This window comes from Rhinoraja longicauda, chromosome 19, assembly GCF_053455715.1.
Source record: "Rhinoraja longicauda isolate Sanriku21f chromosome 19, sRhiLon1.1, whole genome shotgun sequence".
In the NCBI taxonomy this organism is placed as follows: domain Eukaryota; kingdom Metazoa; phylum Chordata; class Chondrichthyes; order Rajiformes; family Arhynchobatidae; genus Rhinoraja; species Rhinoraja longicauda.
In genome coordinates this window covers 18,181,203-18,199,596 of record NC_135971.1, presented here as the reverse complement: position 1 = coordinate 18,199,596, position 18,394 = coordinate 18,181,203, and the positions used below count along the sequence as shown (strand labels likewise).

General features: G+C 49.4%; 1 protein-coding gene and 1 long non-coding RNA gene across 2 annotated transcripts in view; both read right to left on the bottom strand.

Moving 5' to 3' along the window:
- LOC144603184 (uncharacterized) overlaps positions 1-18,394 on the bottom strand; it is a 497,022-nt gene that overhangs the window by 238,859 nt on the left and 239,769 nt on the right. The window lies entirely within an intron of this gene.
- LOC144603179 (uncharacterized) lies at positions 2,168-3,220 on the bottom strand. Its single transcript, XM_078416348.1, has 2 exons — positions 3,031-3,220; positions 2,168-2,917 (listed from the first exon to the last, which is right to left on the bottom strand). The coding sequence occupies exons 1-2, from the start codon at positions 3,208-3,210 to the stop codon at positions 2,618-2,620; spliced, it is 480 nt and encodes a 159-aa protein (XP_078272474.1). The 5' UTR covers positions 3,211-3,220; the 3' UTR covers positions 2,168-2,617.

Below are 18,394 nucleotides of genomic sequence, written 5' to 3'. Positions count from 1 at the left end.
GGGTCCGCGCCGACCAGCGATCCCCGCACATTAACACGATCCTACCAAGCCAATCCACCTACATACATGTACGTCTTTGGAGTGTGGGAGGAAACCGAAGATCTCAGAGAAAACCCACGCACAAACCCCGTGCAGACAGCGCCGCAGTACAAGGAGAGGAAAGGCTTAGAGGGATATATGGGCCAAATCCACATTAGGCAGGAAATGGTTTTGGGTAGACTGATGGGACTGAAGGCTGATAAATCCCCAGGGCCTGATGGTCCGCATCCCAGGGTACTTAAGGATGTGGCTCTAGAAATAGTGGAAGCATTAGAGATCATTTTTCAATGTTCTATAGATTCAGGATCAGTTCCTGTGGATTGGAGGATAGCAAATGTTATCCCACTTTTTAAGAAAGGAGGGAGAGAGAAAACGGGTAATTATAGACCAGTTAGTCTGACATCAGTGGTGGGGAAGATGCTGGAGTCAATTATAAAAGACGAAATTGCTGAGCATTTGGATAGCAGTAACGGGATCATTCCGAGTCAGCATGGATTTACGAAGGGGAAATCATGCTTGACAAATCTGCTGGAATTTTTTGAGGATGTAACTTGGAAAATTGACAGGGGAGAGTCAGTGGATGTGGTGTACCTCGACTTTCAGAAAGCCTTCGACAAGGTCCCACAAAGGAGATTAGTGGGCAAAATTAGGGCACATGGTATTGGGGGTAGGGTACTGACATGGATAGAAAATTGGTTGACAGACAGAAAGCAGAGTGGGGATAAATGGGTCCCTTTCGGAATGGGAGGCAGCGACCAGTGGGGTACCGCAAGGTTCGGTGCTGGGACCCCAGCTATTTATGATATACATTAATGACTTAGACGAAGGGATTAAAAGTACCATTAGCAAATTTGCAGATGATACTAAGCTGGGGGGTAGTGTGAATTGTGAGGAAGATGCAATAAGGCTGCAGGGTGACTTGGACAGGTTGTGTGAGTGGGCGGATACATGGCAGATGCAGTTTAATGTAGATAAGTGTGAGGTTATTCACTTTGGAAGTAAGAATAGAAAGGCAGATTATTATCTGAATGGTGTCAAGTTAGGAGGAGGGGGAGTTCAACGAGATCTGGGTGTCTTAGTGCATCAGTCAATGAAAGGAAGCATGCAGGTACAGCAGGCAGTGAAGAAAGCCAATGGAATGTTGGCCTTCGTAACAAGAGGAGTTGAGTATAGGAGCAAAGAGGTCCTTCTACAGTTGTACCGGGCCCTGGTGAGACCGCACCTGGAGTACTGAGTGCAGTTTTGATCTCCAAATTTGAGGAAGGATATTCTTGCTATGGAGGGCGTGCAGCGTAGGTTCACTAGGTTAATTCCCGGAATGGCGGGACTGTCGTATATTGAAAGGCTGGAGCGATTGGGCTTGTATACACTGGAATTTAGAAGGATGAGGGGGGATCTTATTGAAACATATAAGATAATTAGGGGATTGGACACATTAGAGGCAGGAAACATGTTCCCAATGTTGGGGGAGTCCAGAACAAGGGGCCACAGTTTAAGAATAAGGGGTAGGCCGTTTAGAACGGAGATGAGGAAGAACTTTTTCAGTCAGAGAGTGGTGAAGGTGTGGAATTCTCTGCCTCAGAAGGCAGTGGAGGCCAGTTCGTTGGATGCTTTCAAGAGAGAGCTGGATAGAGCTCTTAAGGATAGCGGAGTGAGGGGGTATGGGGAGAAGGCAGGAACGGGGTACTGATTGAGAGTGATCAGCCATGATCGCATTGAATGGCGGTGCTGGCTCGAAGGGCTGAATGGCCTACTCCTGCACCTATTGTCTATTGTCTATTGTCTAAATGCATTTGCTGTAAGGCAGCAACTCTAACGCTGCGCCACCGTGACCGCCCTTGTTGGCTCCAGCTTTTCTTTGATCACATTTACTTTTTGTCCACCTTTCATTCATCTGTTCTGAACCTTTCAACATCACCGTCAATATCTCTCGTTTCCCTTTCCCCTGACTCAGTCTGAAGAGGGGTCTCGACCCGATTCCTTTCCCCCAGAGATTCTGCCTGACCCGCCGAATTACTCCAGCTTCCTGCGTCTATCTTAAATATTGTAAATAGATGGCCCAAACACATTAATATATATTTTTTCGTGTTTTATTTTTAAGTTGTTCACAGAACATACCAGCATCAAAATGGAGCAGTCGATTTTTCAACAGCTGACCAATTAACGACTACACACTTAGTTACAAAGTGAGTATTTTAATCCCACTGTTACGGTGAGATGTTTTTTTTCTCTTAAACTTCATTAAATAGGAGATACTTCTAAAACAAGTCCTCCACTTTTAGTATTAATTTAAATAATATTAAATTACAAATTAATTTAAACTTCATAAATATATGCTTGTACAAACAGGAGCCATGTAAACATAAATATTAACATATTAGTTCACTAGTATCGAGGTAACGAGTTCAGATCAAATCATTTGGGTCTCATTAATATTGTCCAAAATTGCTGATCTGGCAGAGACCCGTCCCAGTTTCGAACCGCCGATTGTGCGAGGATGGATATCGACATCCATCTGTAACAGTCAATAACTGCCTCTGTGGCAAGACACCTTTAATGCTGCGGGCGAAAGTCTCGTTCACATCCTGCAGGCCAAGGCGTTTATAACGATGAGTTTGACCTCTCCAGCGGGAAGCCGCCGGCTGCAGTTCGATCCCGCTCCCGGCGACACGACGACTGAGAGCGCCGAGGAAACCGGCGCGGATGGGGTCGGGCTTTCAACGGGCACGGGCAAAGCTTCTTGGCCGCCTCCGTGCTCTGAGACGTCGAGGCTGAGATCGTCTTCAGTCGCCGTGTAGATCTGAAAGAGGACGATTGAGAGCAAGAACAGTAGCAATCTCTTCGCCATGTCTTTCTGGGTAGGAAGTGTCCTCCTGACCTGTTGTGGAAGAAGCAAAAAGTTTAATAACACGAACTTTATATATATTTAAATTCCATAACAGTGTTACAATTGGAGCAAAGTAAATGAAACTAATTTTGTGACTTTAGTACCTGACGAGGTGGATAGAGAACTTTAACAAAGCGTTTCTTGCGGCGTTTGGGGATTTTATTTTCCCGTATAGGGTCGAAAGTGAAGACTTGAGGCATTGTAGGTTTTCTGCCGGCGAACCCCCCCAGGCTGCGCCGCTGCGAGATGGCGAGCTGGTCGAACTGGCTTGTTGTAGTGTACATTGCAATTGTATCGAGGCGCTTTCGTTGTGAATGAGCTTCTGTCCGCCCGGCCGCGCTTATATCTCCCTCCCATTCACAAAACGACCCGCCCCCTTCCGAGCCGCGCCACGTCACAATGGCCACCATTGGCTCCCGCCCTGGCGTGCTCCCCCCGCATGAATGAACCGGCCCCAGCACTTTGTCAAAGGGCTGGGAAATTCCCCCAACTTCACGGTCAACGGAGGCGAAAAAAGGGTTAAAAACAATTTAAAATGTCCCCTCCTCTGTTCTGGCTAGAGTCATAGAGTGGAAACAGGCCCAACTTGCCCGCACCGGCCAACATGTACCAGATTGAACCCTGGGATGGCGGGACTTTCATATGAGGAAAGACTGGATAGACTGGGCTTGTACTCGCTGGAATTTAGAAGACTGAGGGGGGATCTTATAGAAACATATAAAATTCTTAAGGGGTTGGAGAGTCTAGATGCGGGAAGATTGTTCCCGATGTTGGGGGAGTCCAGAACCAGGGGTCACAGCTTAAGGATAAGGGGGAAGTCTTTTAGGACTGAGATGAGAAAACATTTCTTCACACAGAGAGTGGTGAGTCTGTGGAATTCTCTGCCACAGAAGGTAGTTGAGGCCAGTTCATTGGCTATATTTAAGAGGGAGTTAGATGTGGCCCTTTTTGCTAAAGGGATCAGGGGGTATGGAGAGAAGGCAGGTACGGGATACTGAGTTGGATGATCAGACATGATCATATTGAATGGCGGTGTAGGCTCGAAGGGCCGAATGGCCTACTCCTGCACCTATTTTCTATGTTTCTATGTTTCTAAGTTCACAAAGAGGGGAGCTGAGTACTGTCTAGAAGTAAAGGGGATCCTTCTGCAGTTATACGTACAGGGGCCCTGGTGAGACCGCACCTGGAGAATTGTGTGCAGTTTTGGTCTCCTAATTTGAGGAAGGACATTCTTGGTCCTTCCCTCTGCTGTGAGACTGCACAACTAAAACAATAACAGCTAAGAACACACAGAAAACTGATGACATTTTATGTATCTTTTATTTATAATGATTGATCTCTTATGGAGATATCTTATGGAAACATATAAAATTATTAAAGGGTTGGACACGCTAGATGCACAAAACATGAGGAAAAACTTTTTTAGTCAGAGAGTTGTGAATCTGTGGAATTCTCTGCCTCAGAGGGCAGTGGAGACCAATTCTCTGAATACATTCAAGAGAGAGCTAGATAGAGCTCTTAAGGATAGCGGAGTCAGGGGGTATGGGGAGAAAGCAGGAACGGGGTACTGATTGAGAATGATCAGCCATGATCACATTGAATGGTGGTGCTGACTCGAAGGGCCGAATGGCCTCCTCCTGCACCTATTGTCTATTGTATATTGCTCTCTTCCATATCCACTTTGCTGCTGTCACACTGTAAATTTCCCCGGTGTGGGACGAATAAAGGAATATATTATTATTATTATATTATTATTGCTATTGAGGGAGTGCAGCGTCGGCTCACCAGGTTGAATCCCGGGATGGCGGGACTGTCATATGATGAAAGAATAGAGCGAGTGGGCAGTATATTCACTGGAATTTAAAAGGATGAGAGGGGATCTTATGGAAACATATAAAATTATTAAAGGGTTGGACACGCTAGATGCACGAAACATGTTCCCGATGTTGGGGGAGTCCCGAACCAGGGGCCACAGTTTAAAAATAAGGGGTAGGCCATTTAGAACTGAGATGAGGAAAAACTTTTTCACACAAGAGTTGTGAATTTGTGGAATTCTCTGCCTCAGAAGACAGTGCAGGCTGATTCACTGGATGCATTCAAAGGAGAGTCAGATAGAGCTCTTAGGGCTAGCGGCATCAAGGGGTATGGGGAGAAGGCAGGAATAGGGTACTGATTGCGGATGATCAGCCATGATCACATTGAATGGTGGTGCTGGCTCGAAGGGCCGAATGGCCTACTCCTGCACCTATTGGCTATGTATCTTTGTCCCAGCTGCACTAGTCCCAACTGCCCTGCGTTTGGCCCATATCCCTCCAAACCTGTCCAATCTATTTACCTGTCGAACCGTTTCTTAAATGTTGGGATAGTCCCAGCCCCAACTACCTCCTCTGGCAGCTTGTTCCATACACCCACCACCACTTGTGTGAAAAAGTTACCCCTCAGATTCCTATTTAATCTTTTCCCCTTCACCTTCAACCTATGTTCTCTGGCCCTCGATTCCCCTTCTCTGGGCAAAAGACTGTGCGTCTATCCGGTCTATTCCTCTCATGAGGAACAAACAAATTAAACGCGAGAGACAGCAATGCAAATAAAATATATGTCGGGGGGAAGTCTGAACTACATAGACTTGAGTCTGAAGAAGGGTCTCAACCCGAAGCGTCACCTATTCCTTCTCCCCAGAGATGGTGCCTGACCCACTGAGTTACTGTGCATTTTTGGGGGGTAAACCAGCACCTGCAGTTTCTTGTATCAATGTCTTTCATATTTTAAAGAAAGCACGGTGGCGCAGCGGTAGAGTCACAGCGCCAGGGACCCCGGTTCGATCCTGATTACGGGTGCTGTCTGTACGGAGTTTGTACGTTCTCCCTGTGACCTGCGTGCTTTCTTCTCAGGGATCTTCGGTCTGCTCCCACACTCCAAAGATGTACAGGTTTGTAGGTTAATTGGCTCGGTATAATCGGTAAACAAATTGTCCCTGGTGTGTGTAGGATCGAGTTAGTGTGCGGGGATCGCTGGTCGGTGCGGTCTCAGTGGGCCGAGGCGCCTGTTTCCGCGCTGTATCTATCTCCAAACTAAACTAAACTAAACCGAGGGACTGGAGTGCAATAAATGCCCGTGAAGAGACGGCGTAATGGAGGCAATGTTGTGTCCTTTTTTGGCCCTGTCTCTTGGCTCCCATTGAAGCGAATTGGCTCAGCAGTGAATTCCTCTCATGTTGAAGAGCTCTGCGCACCAAAATGTTACAAATTCAACAACTTGACACGAACAGGCTCGAAATAACTGTGATTTAGTTGGCGTGCAAGTGCGCTGGAATCACCGGGCTAGGTCCTATAAACATCTGGTCGTTAGTAATATATTAAAAGATGAAAATAGTGAATTACAAAGGGGAATGGGTGACTAGCCTAGTGTTGCGAAATTCTTTGAAGTCTCCTGATTCCACAGAATGCCGTGACACGAATCGCTGGAGTTCGACAAAATAGGAAGCAAAATGTGGAAGATATTTGCGTTACATATTTCGCTTCGGCAGTTTCATATTTCGCTTGAGCAGCTTGCAACCCAGCGGCATGAATATTGAATAGGAGGAATTGCGGATGCTGGTTTCAACCGAAGATAGACAATAGACAATAGGTGTACCTATTCATTCGGCCCTTCGAGCCAGCACCACACAAAAAGCTGGAGCAACTCAGACGGTCAGGCAGCATCTCTGGGGAAAAGGAATAGGTGACGTTTCGGGTCGAGACCCTTCTTCAGACTTCTCCAAATCCTGGCTTTCTCTCTCCCTCCATACCTCCCTCCATCCTAGTTCTCCGACCAGTCTGGCCGTCCTCCTGATTAAATCTTATATTTGTACACCTCGTGGTCCACTTTCCCCAGCTGGTAATGATCCACTCTACATTTTCCTTGAACTGCATCCGTTTTGATCTCTCGTTTTCACATCTTGCCCTCCCATGTCTACGTGTCTCCCCCTCTCCTGAGTCTCAGTCCGAAGGAGGGTCTTGACTCGTTGTCACCCATTCCTTCTCTCCAGAGATGCTGCCTGTCCCGCTGAGTTACTCCAGCATTTTGTGTCTATCTTCGGTGGAAGATGCCGGTGCAGATGTCCGTCAGGGAATCATAGGATCATAAGTGATAGGAGCAGAATGAGGCCATTCGGCCCACCATGTCTACTCCACCATTCAATTATGGCTGATCTATCTCTCCCTCCTAACCCCATCCGTTTTCTCCAGAGATGCTGCCTGACTAAACCCTGCGTTACACCAGAACCTTATATTGTCATTAAAAACAAAGCAGTTGTCCCTTTCAGTCTCTGGAACGCCCTTCCTCAAAGGCCAGTGGTAACAGAATCTTTGAATACTCCTAAAGCAGAAGAGGATAGATCAGCCATTATTGAATGGTAGAGTAGACCATTCTAATGGCCTAATTCTGCTCCTAGAAACATAGAAACATAGATAAATAGGTGCAGGAATAGGCCATTTGGCCCTTCGAGCCAACACCGCCATTCGATATGATCATGCCTGATCATCTCTCCAGAGATCCTGCCTGTCCCGGTGAGTTACTCCAGCATTTTGCGTCTACCTTCGATTTAAACCAGCAGCTGCAGTTCCTTCTGAAGAAGGGTCTCGACCCGAAACATCACCCATTCCTTCTCTCCAGAGATGCTGCCTGTCCCGCTGAGTTACTCCAGCATTTTGTGTCTACCTTTGATCTAAAATCAGTACCCCGTTCCTGCTTTTCCCCCCATATCCCTTGATTCCTTTAGCCCCAAGAGCTAAGTCTAACTCTCTTGAAAACAAGAAACAACAAACTCTGTCTTGCTCCAAGGTCTTATGGTCTTATGTGGTCATTTACAATAGGAACATTTAGAGGGCATTTGGGCGGCACTATAGCGCAGTGGTTGAGTTGTTGCCTTACAGCGCCAGATACCCGGGTTCGACCCTGACTGCAGGTTCTGTATGTACGAAGTTTGCACGTTCTCCCAGTGACCGCGTGGGTTTACTCTGGGTGCACGGGTTTCCTTCAACACTCCAAAGAAGTGCAGGTTTGTAGGTTTGTTGGCTTGCTATAATTGTAAATTATCCCTCGTGAGCGTCGGGTAGTGTTAGTATGCGGGGGCCGCTGGTCAGCGCACACTCGGTGGGCCAAATGGCCTGTTTACGCGCTGTATCTGAACTGAACCAAACTATAGCCAATTAACGCACAAACCAGCCCAGTGTGGGAGGAAGCCGGAGCACCCGGAGAAACTCACGGGGTCACCAGGAGAACGTGCCATGAGAGCAGCTGATCATCTTTGGATAAGTGTTAACAGGCGAGGATCGCTGGTCGGAGTGGACTCGGTGGGCCGAAGGGCCTGTTCCCGCGCTGTATTTCTAAACAAAACAGAGAGTGGTGGAGGCCAATTCTCCGAATGCATTCAAGAGAGAGTTAGATAGAGCTCTTAAGGATAGCGGGGTCAGGGGTTATGGGGAGAAGGCAGGGACGGGGTACTGATTGAGAATGATCAGCCATGATCACATTGAATGGTGGTGTTGGCTCAAAGGGCCGAATGGCCTCCTGCTGCACCTATTGTCTATTGTCTATAAACTAGAAGGGGAAACCAGCGCAGAGCAACAATGGGCAGAAGCCAAACAAGTCCAGGTGCCCAAAATGCCTTTACGATGAATTCACATTATTAATAATCAGTAGCTGACATAACATCTATGAAATAAGGAAGGATAGCATTTTGCTCTGTGGAAAAAAGATAATTGGCTTCTCCAGAAAGCTTTTAGGATGACGTCAGTTTTTCCAAAGATAGACACTTGGTATAATGTGGGCTATGTATTCTGTATTCTCAGTGCGTTAAGTGCGTCAAATATGAGAGGAGTCTTTCTCATTGTACCACACCTAAAGGACAATTTCAAGCATTGTCCTCAGGTGAAAGTGGGATGGCGTATTCAGACTCTGAACAGGGATATTGGCTGATGTGCAAAAACACAAAATGCTGGAGGAAATCAGAGCAGCCAGACAACAGATGGACACAAAATGCTGGAGTAACTCAGCGGGACAGGCAGCATCTCTGGTCAGAAGGGATTTTTTTTTTAAAAAATCAAAAAATACTTTATTCAAGTAATAAATATTTACGAAACATCTTCTTTTTTAACAACCCCATCCGACATTTCCGGAGGTTACACATTCGATACGGGCATTCACTTCCAAATTTACAGACATTTACACAGTATCCAATATTTGGAGGGGCGTCTCTCTCCACCACACCCTGCCCCCCCCATGTCCAGCAGCGGAAGGACCCTAGACTGTGCTCCTCCCCCACAGGGCCTTGGTGTTGGCTGCACCAAGCTTCAGTGCATCCCTCAGCACGTACTCCTGCAGTCTGCAGCGGGCCAGTCGGCAACATTCCTTGACTGACATCTCGCTCCGCTGGGAGGTCAACAAGGATCGGGCAGACCAAAGAGCGTCTTTCACCGAGTTGATGACCTTCCAGCAGCACTCGATGTCAGTCTCCGAATGCGTCCCTGGGAACAGTCCATAGATCACAGAGTCCTCTGTGACGGAGCTGCTTGGAATAAATCGTGACAGGGACCCCTGCAAACCTCTCCAGACTCTCTTGGCAAATCCACACTGGGTGACATTTCGGGTCGAGACCCTTCTTCAGACTGATGTCAGGGGGAGAGGGAGACACAGAGATAAGGAATTGTAAGGTGTGAAAATAGGACAAAGGGAATGTGGATCAAGGAAAATGTAGGATAGATCATTGTTAGTTGGGAGTAGGTAACAGCAAAGCAAACAGAGATAGAATGTAGTCAGAGACAGTCAGACTGGTCGGAGAACTGGGAAGGGGGAGGGATGGAGAGGGAGAGAGGGAAAGCAAGGGTTACTTGAAGTTAGAGAAGTCAATGTTCATACCGCTGGGGTGTAAGCTGCCCAAGCAAAATATGAGGTGCTGTTCATCCAATTTGCACTGGGCCTCACTGGCAATGGAGGAGGCCCAGGACAGAAAGGTCAGTGTGGGAATGGGAGGGGGAGTTAAAGTGTTTAGCAACCAGGTTAAAGTGTTTAGCAACCAGGTTTAGGCAGACTGAGAGGAGGTGTATACAGTCAGACAGCATCTGGGGAGGAAACAGACCAGTGACATTTCAGGTTGGGACTTTTACTGTAGAATTAGTTTGGAGATACACCGAGAAAACAGGCCCTTTGGCCCACTGGGTCCCCACCGACCAGCGATCTCCCCGCCCACAATCACTATCCCACACACCAGGGACAATTTACAATATTTACCGAGGCCAAATTACCCCACAAACCTGCACGTCTTTGGAGCGTGGGAGGAAACCGGAGCACCCGGAGAAAACCCACGTGGTCACGGGGAGAACGTACTGACTTCATACACACAGTGCCCGCAGTCAGGATCGAACCCGGGTCTCCGGCGCTGTAAGGCAGCATCTCTACCGCTGCTCACCACCGCTTCTTCATCCAATACGTCATCTGTCCATTTCCCTCCACAGATGCTGCCTGACCCACTGTGTTCCACCAGCAATTTGTGTTTTGCTCAGTACTGCACCTACCATTGATTGAATAAAACCTAGCTGCTTATTCTCCTTGTCTGTAACTCATCATTCCATCCACTGAATCATCCAGCCACAACCAGAGAGCAGTCCTGAACTACTATCTACCTGATTGGTGACCTTTGGACTATCTTTGATCGGACTTTACTGGCTTTATCATGCACCAAACATTATTCCCTTATCATGTATCATGGCTCGATGATAATCGTGCATTGTCTTTCCACTGACTGGTTAGCACGTAACCAAAGCTTTCCACTGTACCTCGGTACAGGTGACAATAAACTAGACTGAGAAAGTATCTGAGAAAGTGGGGGAGATGGGGTTGCCTGTCCACATTTCCAGTTTTCTTCCCCCCCCCACCCCACCACGCAATCAGTCTTAAGAAGTGTCTTGAGTAAAAAAAGTCACCTATCCATGTTCTTCAGAGATGCTGCCTGACCTGCTGAGTCACTCCAGCACTCTGTATGCTACATTTGTGTGTTACCCAGCATCCACAGTTATAAACACAAAGTGCTGGGGTAACTCAGCGGGTCAGGCAGCTTTGTCGGAGATCGTGGATAATCATAATCATAATCATACTTTATTAATCAAGTATGTTTTGCAACATATGAGGAATTTCATTTGCCATACAGTCACACCAATAAAAAGCAACAGAACACACAAAATACATTTTAACATGAACATCCACCTCAGTGACCCCTCCACATTCCTCACTGTGAGGGAAGGCGAAAAAAAGTTCAATCTCTTCCCTTCTTTGTCCTCCAGCGGTCAGGGGCCTCGAACCTACCGTTGACAGGGCGATCTTGGCAACCGTAGCCAGCGGTCGGGCCTTCCTCATCGGGGTGATCAAGCTCCTGCATCGGGGGGGAATCTCAGCTCCCCTGCGCCGGATGATCTATCCCGGGTCGGAGCCAGCCGAACGTCGTGCGGCTTTGGAGCTTCCCGACATGTTAAAGTCCGCAGGCCGCGGTTGGAGCATCGATCCCAGGCGAGGGATCCTAGGCTCTGAGGGTACGTCCACGCCCCGCGGTGGGGCTCAAACTCAGTCCCGAGCAAGGCCGCCAGCTCCTCGAAGTTAGGCCGCAGAGCGACCAGAGATACGATCCAGAAAACAATCACATCTCCGGCAAGGTAAGAGATTGGAAACAAGTTTCCCCTGACCCCCCCCGCCCACCCCCCACATAAAACAAATCAGAGAACATTAACACATACTTTTAAAACACTCTAAAAATAACAAAAAAAGATGGAAAAAGACAAAGAGACTGTAGGTGAGGCTGCCATCGTGGCGCCACCTGTTGGAAATTCTAGGATAGGTGACGTTTCAGGTTGGGAGTCTTCTTCAGACTGATTGTACGGGGTAGGAACTGGAAGCACGAAAAGCATATTATCATAGCATCTGCTGTTCTTTGTTACTACTGTTTTTCGTTTATTAATTTAGTTCAGTTTATTAATTTATTGTCACGTGTACCGAGGTACGGTGAAAAGCTTTTTGTTGCGTGCTGACCAGTCAGCGGAAAGACTATACTTGTTTACAGTCGGCAGGTTCATTTATTCTACATCCCCACCCCTGACTGTATCTGTCCAGGTACAGCACCTTGGCCTGGCCTAAACCTACCTGATCTCCCCGGTTGCCAAACACTTCAACTCCCCCTCCCACTCCCACACTGACATTTCTGTCCTGGGCCTCCTCCATTGTCAGAGTGAGGCCCAGCACAAATTGGAGGAACAGCACCTCATATTTCGCTTGGGCAGCTTACACCCCAGCGGTCTGAACATTGACTTCTCTAACTTCAAGTAACCCTTGCATCCCCTTTCTCTCCATCCCCTCCCCCACCCTAGTCAGCGTACTTGTTTCACTGTTGTCATGTTGAGTTTTACTGTCTGTAACTCGTTCTCACCTATCCCAAAGCCAACAATGGACCATTGTGGGCTCCACATTTCCTTGATCATCGTTGCTTTTTGCATATCTTTCTTTAATTTGTTCGATCTGCCGCCTATATCTCTCATTCCCCTCGCCCCTGACTCTCAGTCTGAAGAAGGGTCCTGACCCGAAACGTCACCTATTCCTCTTTTCCAGAGGTGATGTCTGATCCGTTGAGTCTTTTGTGTCTACCTTCGGTTTAAACCAGCAACTGCAGTTCCTACCTACACACCTTGTACTTGTCTGGCTTAAAGTACATTGGCCATTTACCTGCTCTTCTGACTAGACCTATCTTCGGTTTAAACCAGCATCTGCAGTTACTTCCTGCACAGCTAGATTTGCGAAGTTGTGGCCAGGACTAGAGGGTGTGAGCGAGAGGGAGAGGTTGAGTAGGCTGGGACTCTATTCCTTGCAGCACAAGAGGATGAGGGGTGAACTTATAGAGGTGTATAAAATCATGAGAGGAATAGATCGAGTAGATGCACAGAGTCTCTTGCCCAGATTAGGTGAATCGAGGACCAGAGGACATAGGTTTAAGGTGAAAGGGAAAAAGATTTAATAGGAATCTGAGGGGTAACTTTTTCATGCAAAGGGTGGTGGGTGTATGGAAAAGCTGCCAGAGGAGGTAGTTGAGGCCGGGACTATCCCAACATTTAAAAAAACAGTTAAGACAGGTACATGGATAGGACAGGTTTGGAGGGATATGGTCCAAATGCTGGCAGGTGGGACTAGTGTAGCTGGGACATGTTGGTTGATGTGGGCAAGTTGGGCCGAAGGGCCTGTTTCCACATTGCATCACTCTATGCTAATGAGAGAGTGCAGAGTAGGTTCCTCAGGTTAATTTCTGGGATGGCGGGACAGGCATCTGATGTGAGAATGGGTCGACTAGACTTGTATTCACTGGAATTTAGAAGGATGAGAGGGGGATCTTATAGAAACATAAAATTCTTAAGGGATTGGACAGGCTAGATGCAGGAAAAATGGTCCCCATGTTGGGGGAGTCCAGAACCAGGGGCCACAGTTTAAGGATAAGGGGTAGGCCATTTAGCACAGAGATGAGGAAAACCTTTTTCATCCAGAGAGTTGTGAATCTGTGGAATTCTCTGCCACAGAAGGCAACGGAGGCCAATACACTGGATGTTTTCAAGAAAGAGTTAGATTTAGGTCCGAGGACTAACGGAATCAAGAGATATGGGAAAAAAGCAGGAACGGGGTACTGATTTTGGATGATCAGCCGTGATCATATTGAATGGCGGTGCTGGCTCGAAGGGCTACTCCTGCACCTCTTATCCATGTTTCTATGACTCTGTGACATTGCACCTATCTGGCTTAAACTGTGCATGTCATTCACCTGCCCTTCTGACTATTCATCCTCATGCTCCAGTAGACGACAGCTTCCTTCCTCCCAGTCAACCACCAAGGCTTTGATCCGGTTATCAGTAGAACGAGCTGACTCCCGTTGGCCTGCGAGCCATGTTGAGTGCGTAAGGGGAGTAGCTTATCTCCTCTTGCTCAAGTCAGAGCGCTGGCCTTCCCCGCACTGATCTTGATTACAATGCACTGGATATGAAATGAAAACCCACACGGGCATCACTGTGATCATGGCCTTGACGTTTGAGTCAAGATGTGATAACTCGCAGTCTACTGATTCACTTTGCCAAATCATTATTAGGCCGAAATGTATTGCGCCATGCAATGTGTTTCCAAGAATGTTTTGTGAAATTTATGATTTATAATGTTTGAGTCTTTGAGACTTTATACAACAATACAATACAATACAATACAATACAATATATTATGGCGAGTCCGAAACTTGCTAGTTGTAGACGAAGTTTATTGCAGCCGCAATACACGAATACAGAATCAAAACAACAAGTTACAGGACAACCAATATAAACTTACTGTCTTCCTTGAAGACTTCGCCGAACTGGCTAAATCGGGCGCCAAACGCGCACCTGACATCGCTGGCCAATCAGCGATGTCGTTTGCTGGACCAATCCTCATGGTCGCGTTCCCACGTGACCTCGCTGGCCAATCCGAGGGTTCGACGACCTGGACCATTCTCCATGGTCGCTACATGACCCCCCCCAGAACCCGAGGTGCGGAACCTAGCAGGGAGCCGGATTTCGCGACCATAACGAGTACGGAGAGGGACAGCCTGAACCACAGGAGCCGGAGGTTCCGGACTCGGTGGAACAGCCGGAACGGGAGGTTCTGGAGGAACTACCGGAACGGGGGGTCCTGGAGGAACTGCCGAAACTGGAGGTCCCGGAGGAACTGTCGGAATGGGGGTTTGTGGACTGGGCGGAACTAACGGAGGTCGGCCTCTTCTAGGGGTTTGACCGACCAGGACTGGTTGATCTGGGTCCAAATGGGCAGGTTTGAGCCGGGACACCGAGACGAGTTCACTCTTGCCGCCCATGTCTAAGGTGAAAGTAGCCGTTCCCTTACGTAAAACCCGAAACGGCCCTTGATAGACCCTCTGCAACGGGGCGCGATGGGCATCTTTACGCAAAAAAACAAACTCACAGTCCTTCAGGGAAGACGGTTCATGTACCATGGGACACCCATGACGTGAAGTCGGCACTGGAGCCAGGGAGCCCACCCGTTCCCGGAGAGCTGCTAACGCTGATGGGACTGTAGGGAGCAGGGCTGAAGTGTCCGGAAACAGATCTCCAGGTACTCGAAGGGTCGAGCCATATACCAGCTCTGCGGACGACGCACCGAGATCTGGCTTAGGAGCCGTCCGGATGCCCAACAGAACCCAAGGGAGTTGGTCTACCCAGTCTGGGCCTTCAAGCCTTGCACAGAGGGACGCCTTAAGTTGGCGGTGGAACCTTTCTACGAGTCCATTTGCCTGGGGGTGATATGCAGTTGTGGGTTGCAATTTGGACCCGTACAGTTCCGCCAGCGCGGCCCAGAGGGACGAAGTGAACTGTGGTCCTCTGTCAGTTGTAATAACTGCCGGGACCCCGAAACGAGCTACCCAGTGAAGGGCCAAAGTCCTAGCACAAGACGCTGACGAGATATCACACAATGGGAAAGCCTCTGGCCACCGGGTGAACCGATCCACCACCGTGAGGAGGTGGGTGTAGCCCCGGGAGGAAGGCAAAGGCCCGACCAAATCCACGTGGATGTGGAAAAAACGAAAAGCCGGGACTTCGAAATCCTGTACGGGGGGCTGGACGTGGCGCTGGACCTTAGCGGTCTGACAGGGCACGCAGGAACGTGCCCATCCCGCTACCTGTTTCCGCAGGCCATGCCAGACAAACCTCGCTGCCACCAAGGCAGAGGTGGAGCGGATGGACGGGTGTGCCAGCCCATGAATGGCATCGAAAACCCGGCGCTGAAGGGAGGGCGGTACTACCGGCCTGGGGCGAGGAAGAGAAACATCGCACCAGACTTTCGTGCCCTCCGACCCACAAGCTACCTGGGCCAACTTCAATCCCGAAGTGGTGGACTGGTACGTCGAAACGGTATCCGCCAGGAGCTGTGCCTCCGCGAGCTCCTGGGGATCCACTTCGCAGTCCACCGCCGAAATAGGGGGAAAAGCAGGTCTAGACAGGGCGTCAGCAACGGCATTCAGCTTACCCGCGATATGACGGACATCTGTGGTAAATTCTGAGATAGCAGTCAGGTGCCGCTGCTGGCGGGCCGACCATGGGTCAGACAATTTCAAAAAAGCAAATGTTAATGGCTTGTGGTCCGTAAATGCCACAAATGGGCGGCCCTCGAGGAAATACCTGAAATGACGGACAGCTAAATGGAGAGCTAGAAGCTCTCGGTCAAATGCGCTATATTTCAGCTCGGCCGAATTTAGTTGCCGGCTGAAAAACGCTAAAGGCTGCCAACGGCCACCAACCTGCTGCTCCAGAACCCCGCCCACCGCCACGTCAGAGGCGTCAACCGTCAGGGCCGTGGGGGCGGAGGGGCTCGGATGGACCAGCATGGTGGCGTCTGCCAAGGCTGCCTTAGCTGCCGTAAAAGCCGACTCTGCGGCCGGGGACCACAACAACTCTACCGGATTACCTGCAAGGCATTGGAAAAGTGGGCGCAGGACTCGCGCCGCTGCCGGAACGAATCTATGGTAGAAATTAACCATGCCTACGAACTCCTGCAGCCCTTTTACTGTGGTAGGCCTGGGGAAAGCCCGGATAGCCTCCACCTTCTCTGGCAAAGGGACAGCGCCGGCAGAGGTAATTCTGTGACCTAGAAAATCGAGAGCAGGCAGGCCGAATTGACATTTGGAGGGTTGAATAATGAGCCCGTGGTCTTGGAGCCGCTGGAACACGGTCCGCAAATGGGCCTGGTGTTCTTGCACTGAGGGGCTGGCTACCAGGATGTCGTCTAAATAAATAAACACAAAGGGTAAACCCCTGCCCACGCGGTCCATCAGTCGCTGGAAAGCCTGTGCCGCGTTCTTTAAACCGAAAGGCATACGCAACCACTCAAACAACCCGAACGGAGTAATAGTTGCAGTTTTTTGTATGTCCTCCGGTCGCACCGGAATCTGATGGTATCCTCGCACCAAATCGATTTTGGAAAACACCACCGCTCCTTCCAGTCCAGATGAAAAGTCCTGTAGGTGCGGTATGGGGTAGCGATCAGCCGTGGTGACAGCATTGAGACGCCGATAATCGCCACATGGCCTCCACCCCCCAGATGCCTTGGAGACCATGTGTAACGGCGAGGCCCACGGGCTGTCAGACTGACGAACAATTCCCATTTCCTCCATCTTCCTGAACTCCGCCCGTGCCACCACCAGTTTGTCTGGCGGTAGTCTCCTGGCCCGAGCGAAAACGGGAGGGCCTTCAGTGCGGATGTGATGGACTACACCGTGCTTAGCTGAAGGTGCGTCAAAACGTTGGACGAGCAGCTCTGGGAACTCTGCCAGAATCGCAGCATACGAGTCGGGGGCCGCGACGACGGCCTGGACAGTAGGGCTGGGCGAGGAGGCGATTGCCGGAGCGACGTGCTCGTCTTCAGCAGCGGGTCGGAGGTCGTTACCGCGGACATCAGGAACCAGTGAAAAAGCCCAGAGAAAATCTGCACCCAGGATCGCTTGTTTGACGTCGGCTATGATGAATGGCCATTCGTACGTGCGGAGGCCTAAAGCAAGGGACATCTTCCGTGTGCCGAAAGTGCGAATTGGGCTGCCGTTAACCGCGATGAGGGTGGGACCTGTCTTACCCGATCTGGTTTCGAGGTCGGTCGGCGGCACTATGCTGACGATGGCTCCAGTGTCTACCAAAAATTCTGTGTCCGTGAATCGATCATGGACATAGAGGCGCCGGTTCTGGCCAATCGTAACTGCCCCTATGTACGATCGGCCGAGGCATTTCCCGCGAAGGTACAAGGCAAACGACAGTTGCGGGATTCGTTACCCCATCGTAGGTGATAATAGCACCAGCCGCGCTTGTGCGGATCTTTTTGGCGGGCTTTCGGGGAATTGGCGGGAGACGTGGCGCCATCTTTCCGTCGCTGTGGCGTGGTCACCGATGTTGAGACTTTGTTGATGGAATCACTGGCCTTGTTTTTTCCCGCTATGAGCGCGTCCGCTTTCGCTGCATATGCTTCGGGGTCCTTAAAAGAACAATCCGTAAGCAGCAGTCGGACATCCTCGGGAAGTTTCTCGCGGAATGCCTGTTCAAACATCGGGCAATCCGTATGCTCACCGGCTAGCACCATCATTTCAGCCATGCGGACGGAAGGCAGTTGGTCTCCAAGCTCCGGTAGGTGCAGAAGTTTTGCCGCACCACCATGCTTATTTAACCCGAAGGTTCGCAGTAATGCCTTCTTCATGGTTTCGTATTTGTCTTCCGCAGGTGAAGTTATGATAAACCGCATCATGCGCTTGGTTGTGTCCGGCGATAGGGCGCTGACGAGGTAGAAGTACTTCGTGGAATCGTCCGACACCTTCTTTATGTGGAATTGAGCCTCGGCGTGGATAAACCAAGCTTGCGGTGCGTACGTCCAAAATAACGGAAGATGAAC

Bases quoted from the DNA above. Each gene is read 5' to 3' on its own strand.
- LOC144603179 (XM_078416348.1), bottom strand. From the start codon at position 3,210: ATGTACACTACAACAAGCCAGTTCGACCAGCTCGCCATCTCGCAGCGG. The intron at 2,918-3,030 runs GTACTAAAGTCA...CTTCCACAACAG, and splicing joins TTCTCTATCCACCTCGTCAG to GTCAGGAGGACACTTCCTAC.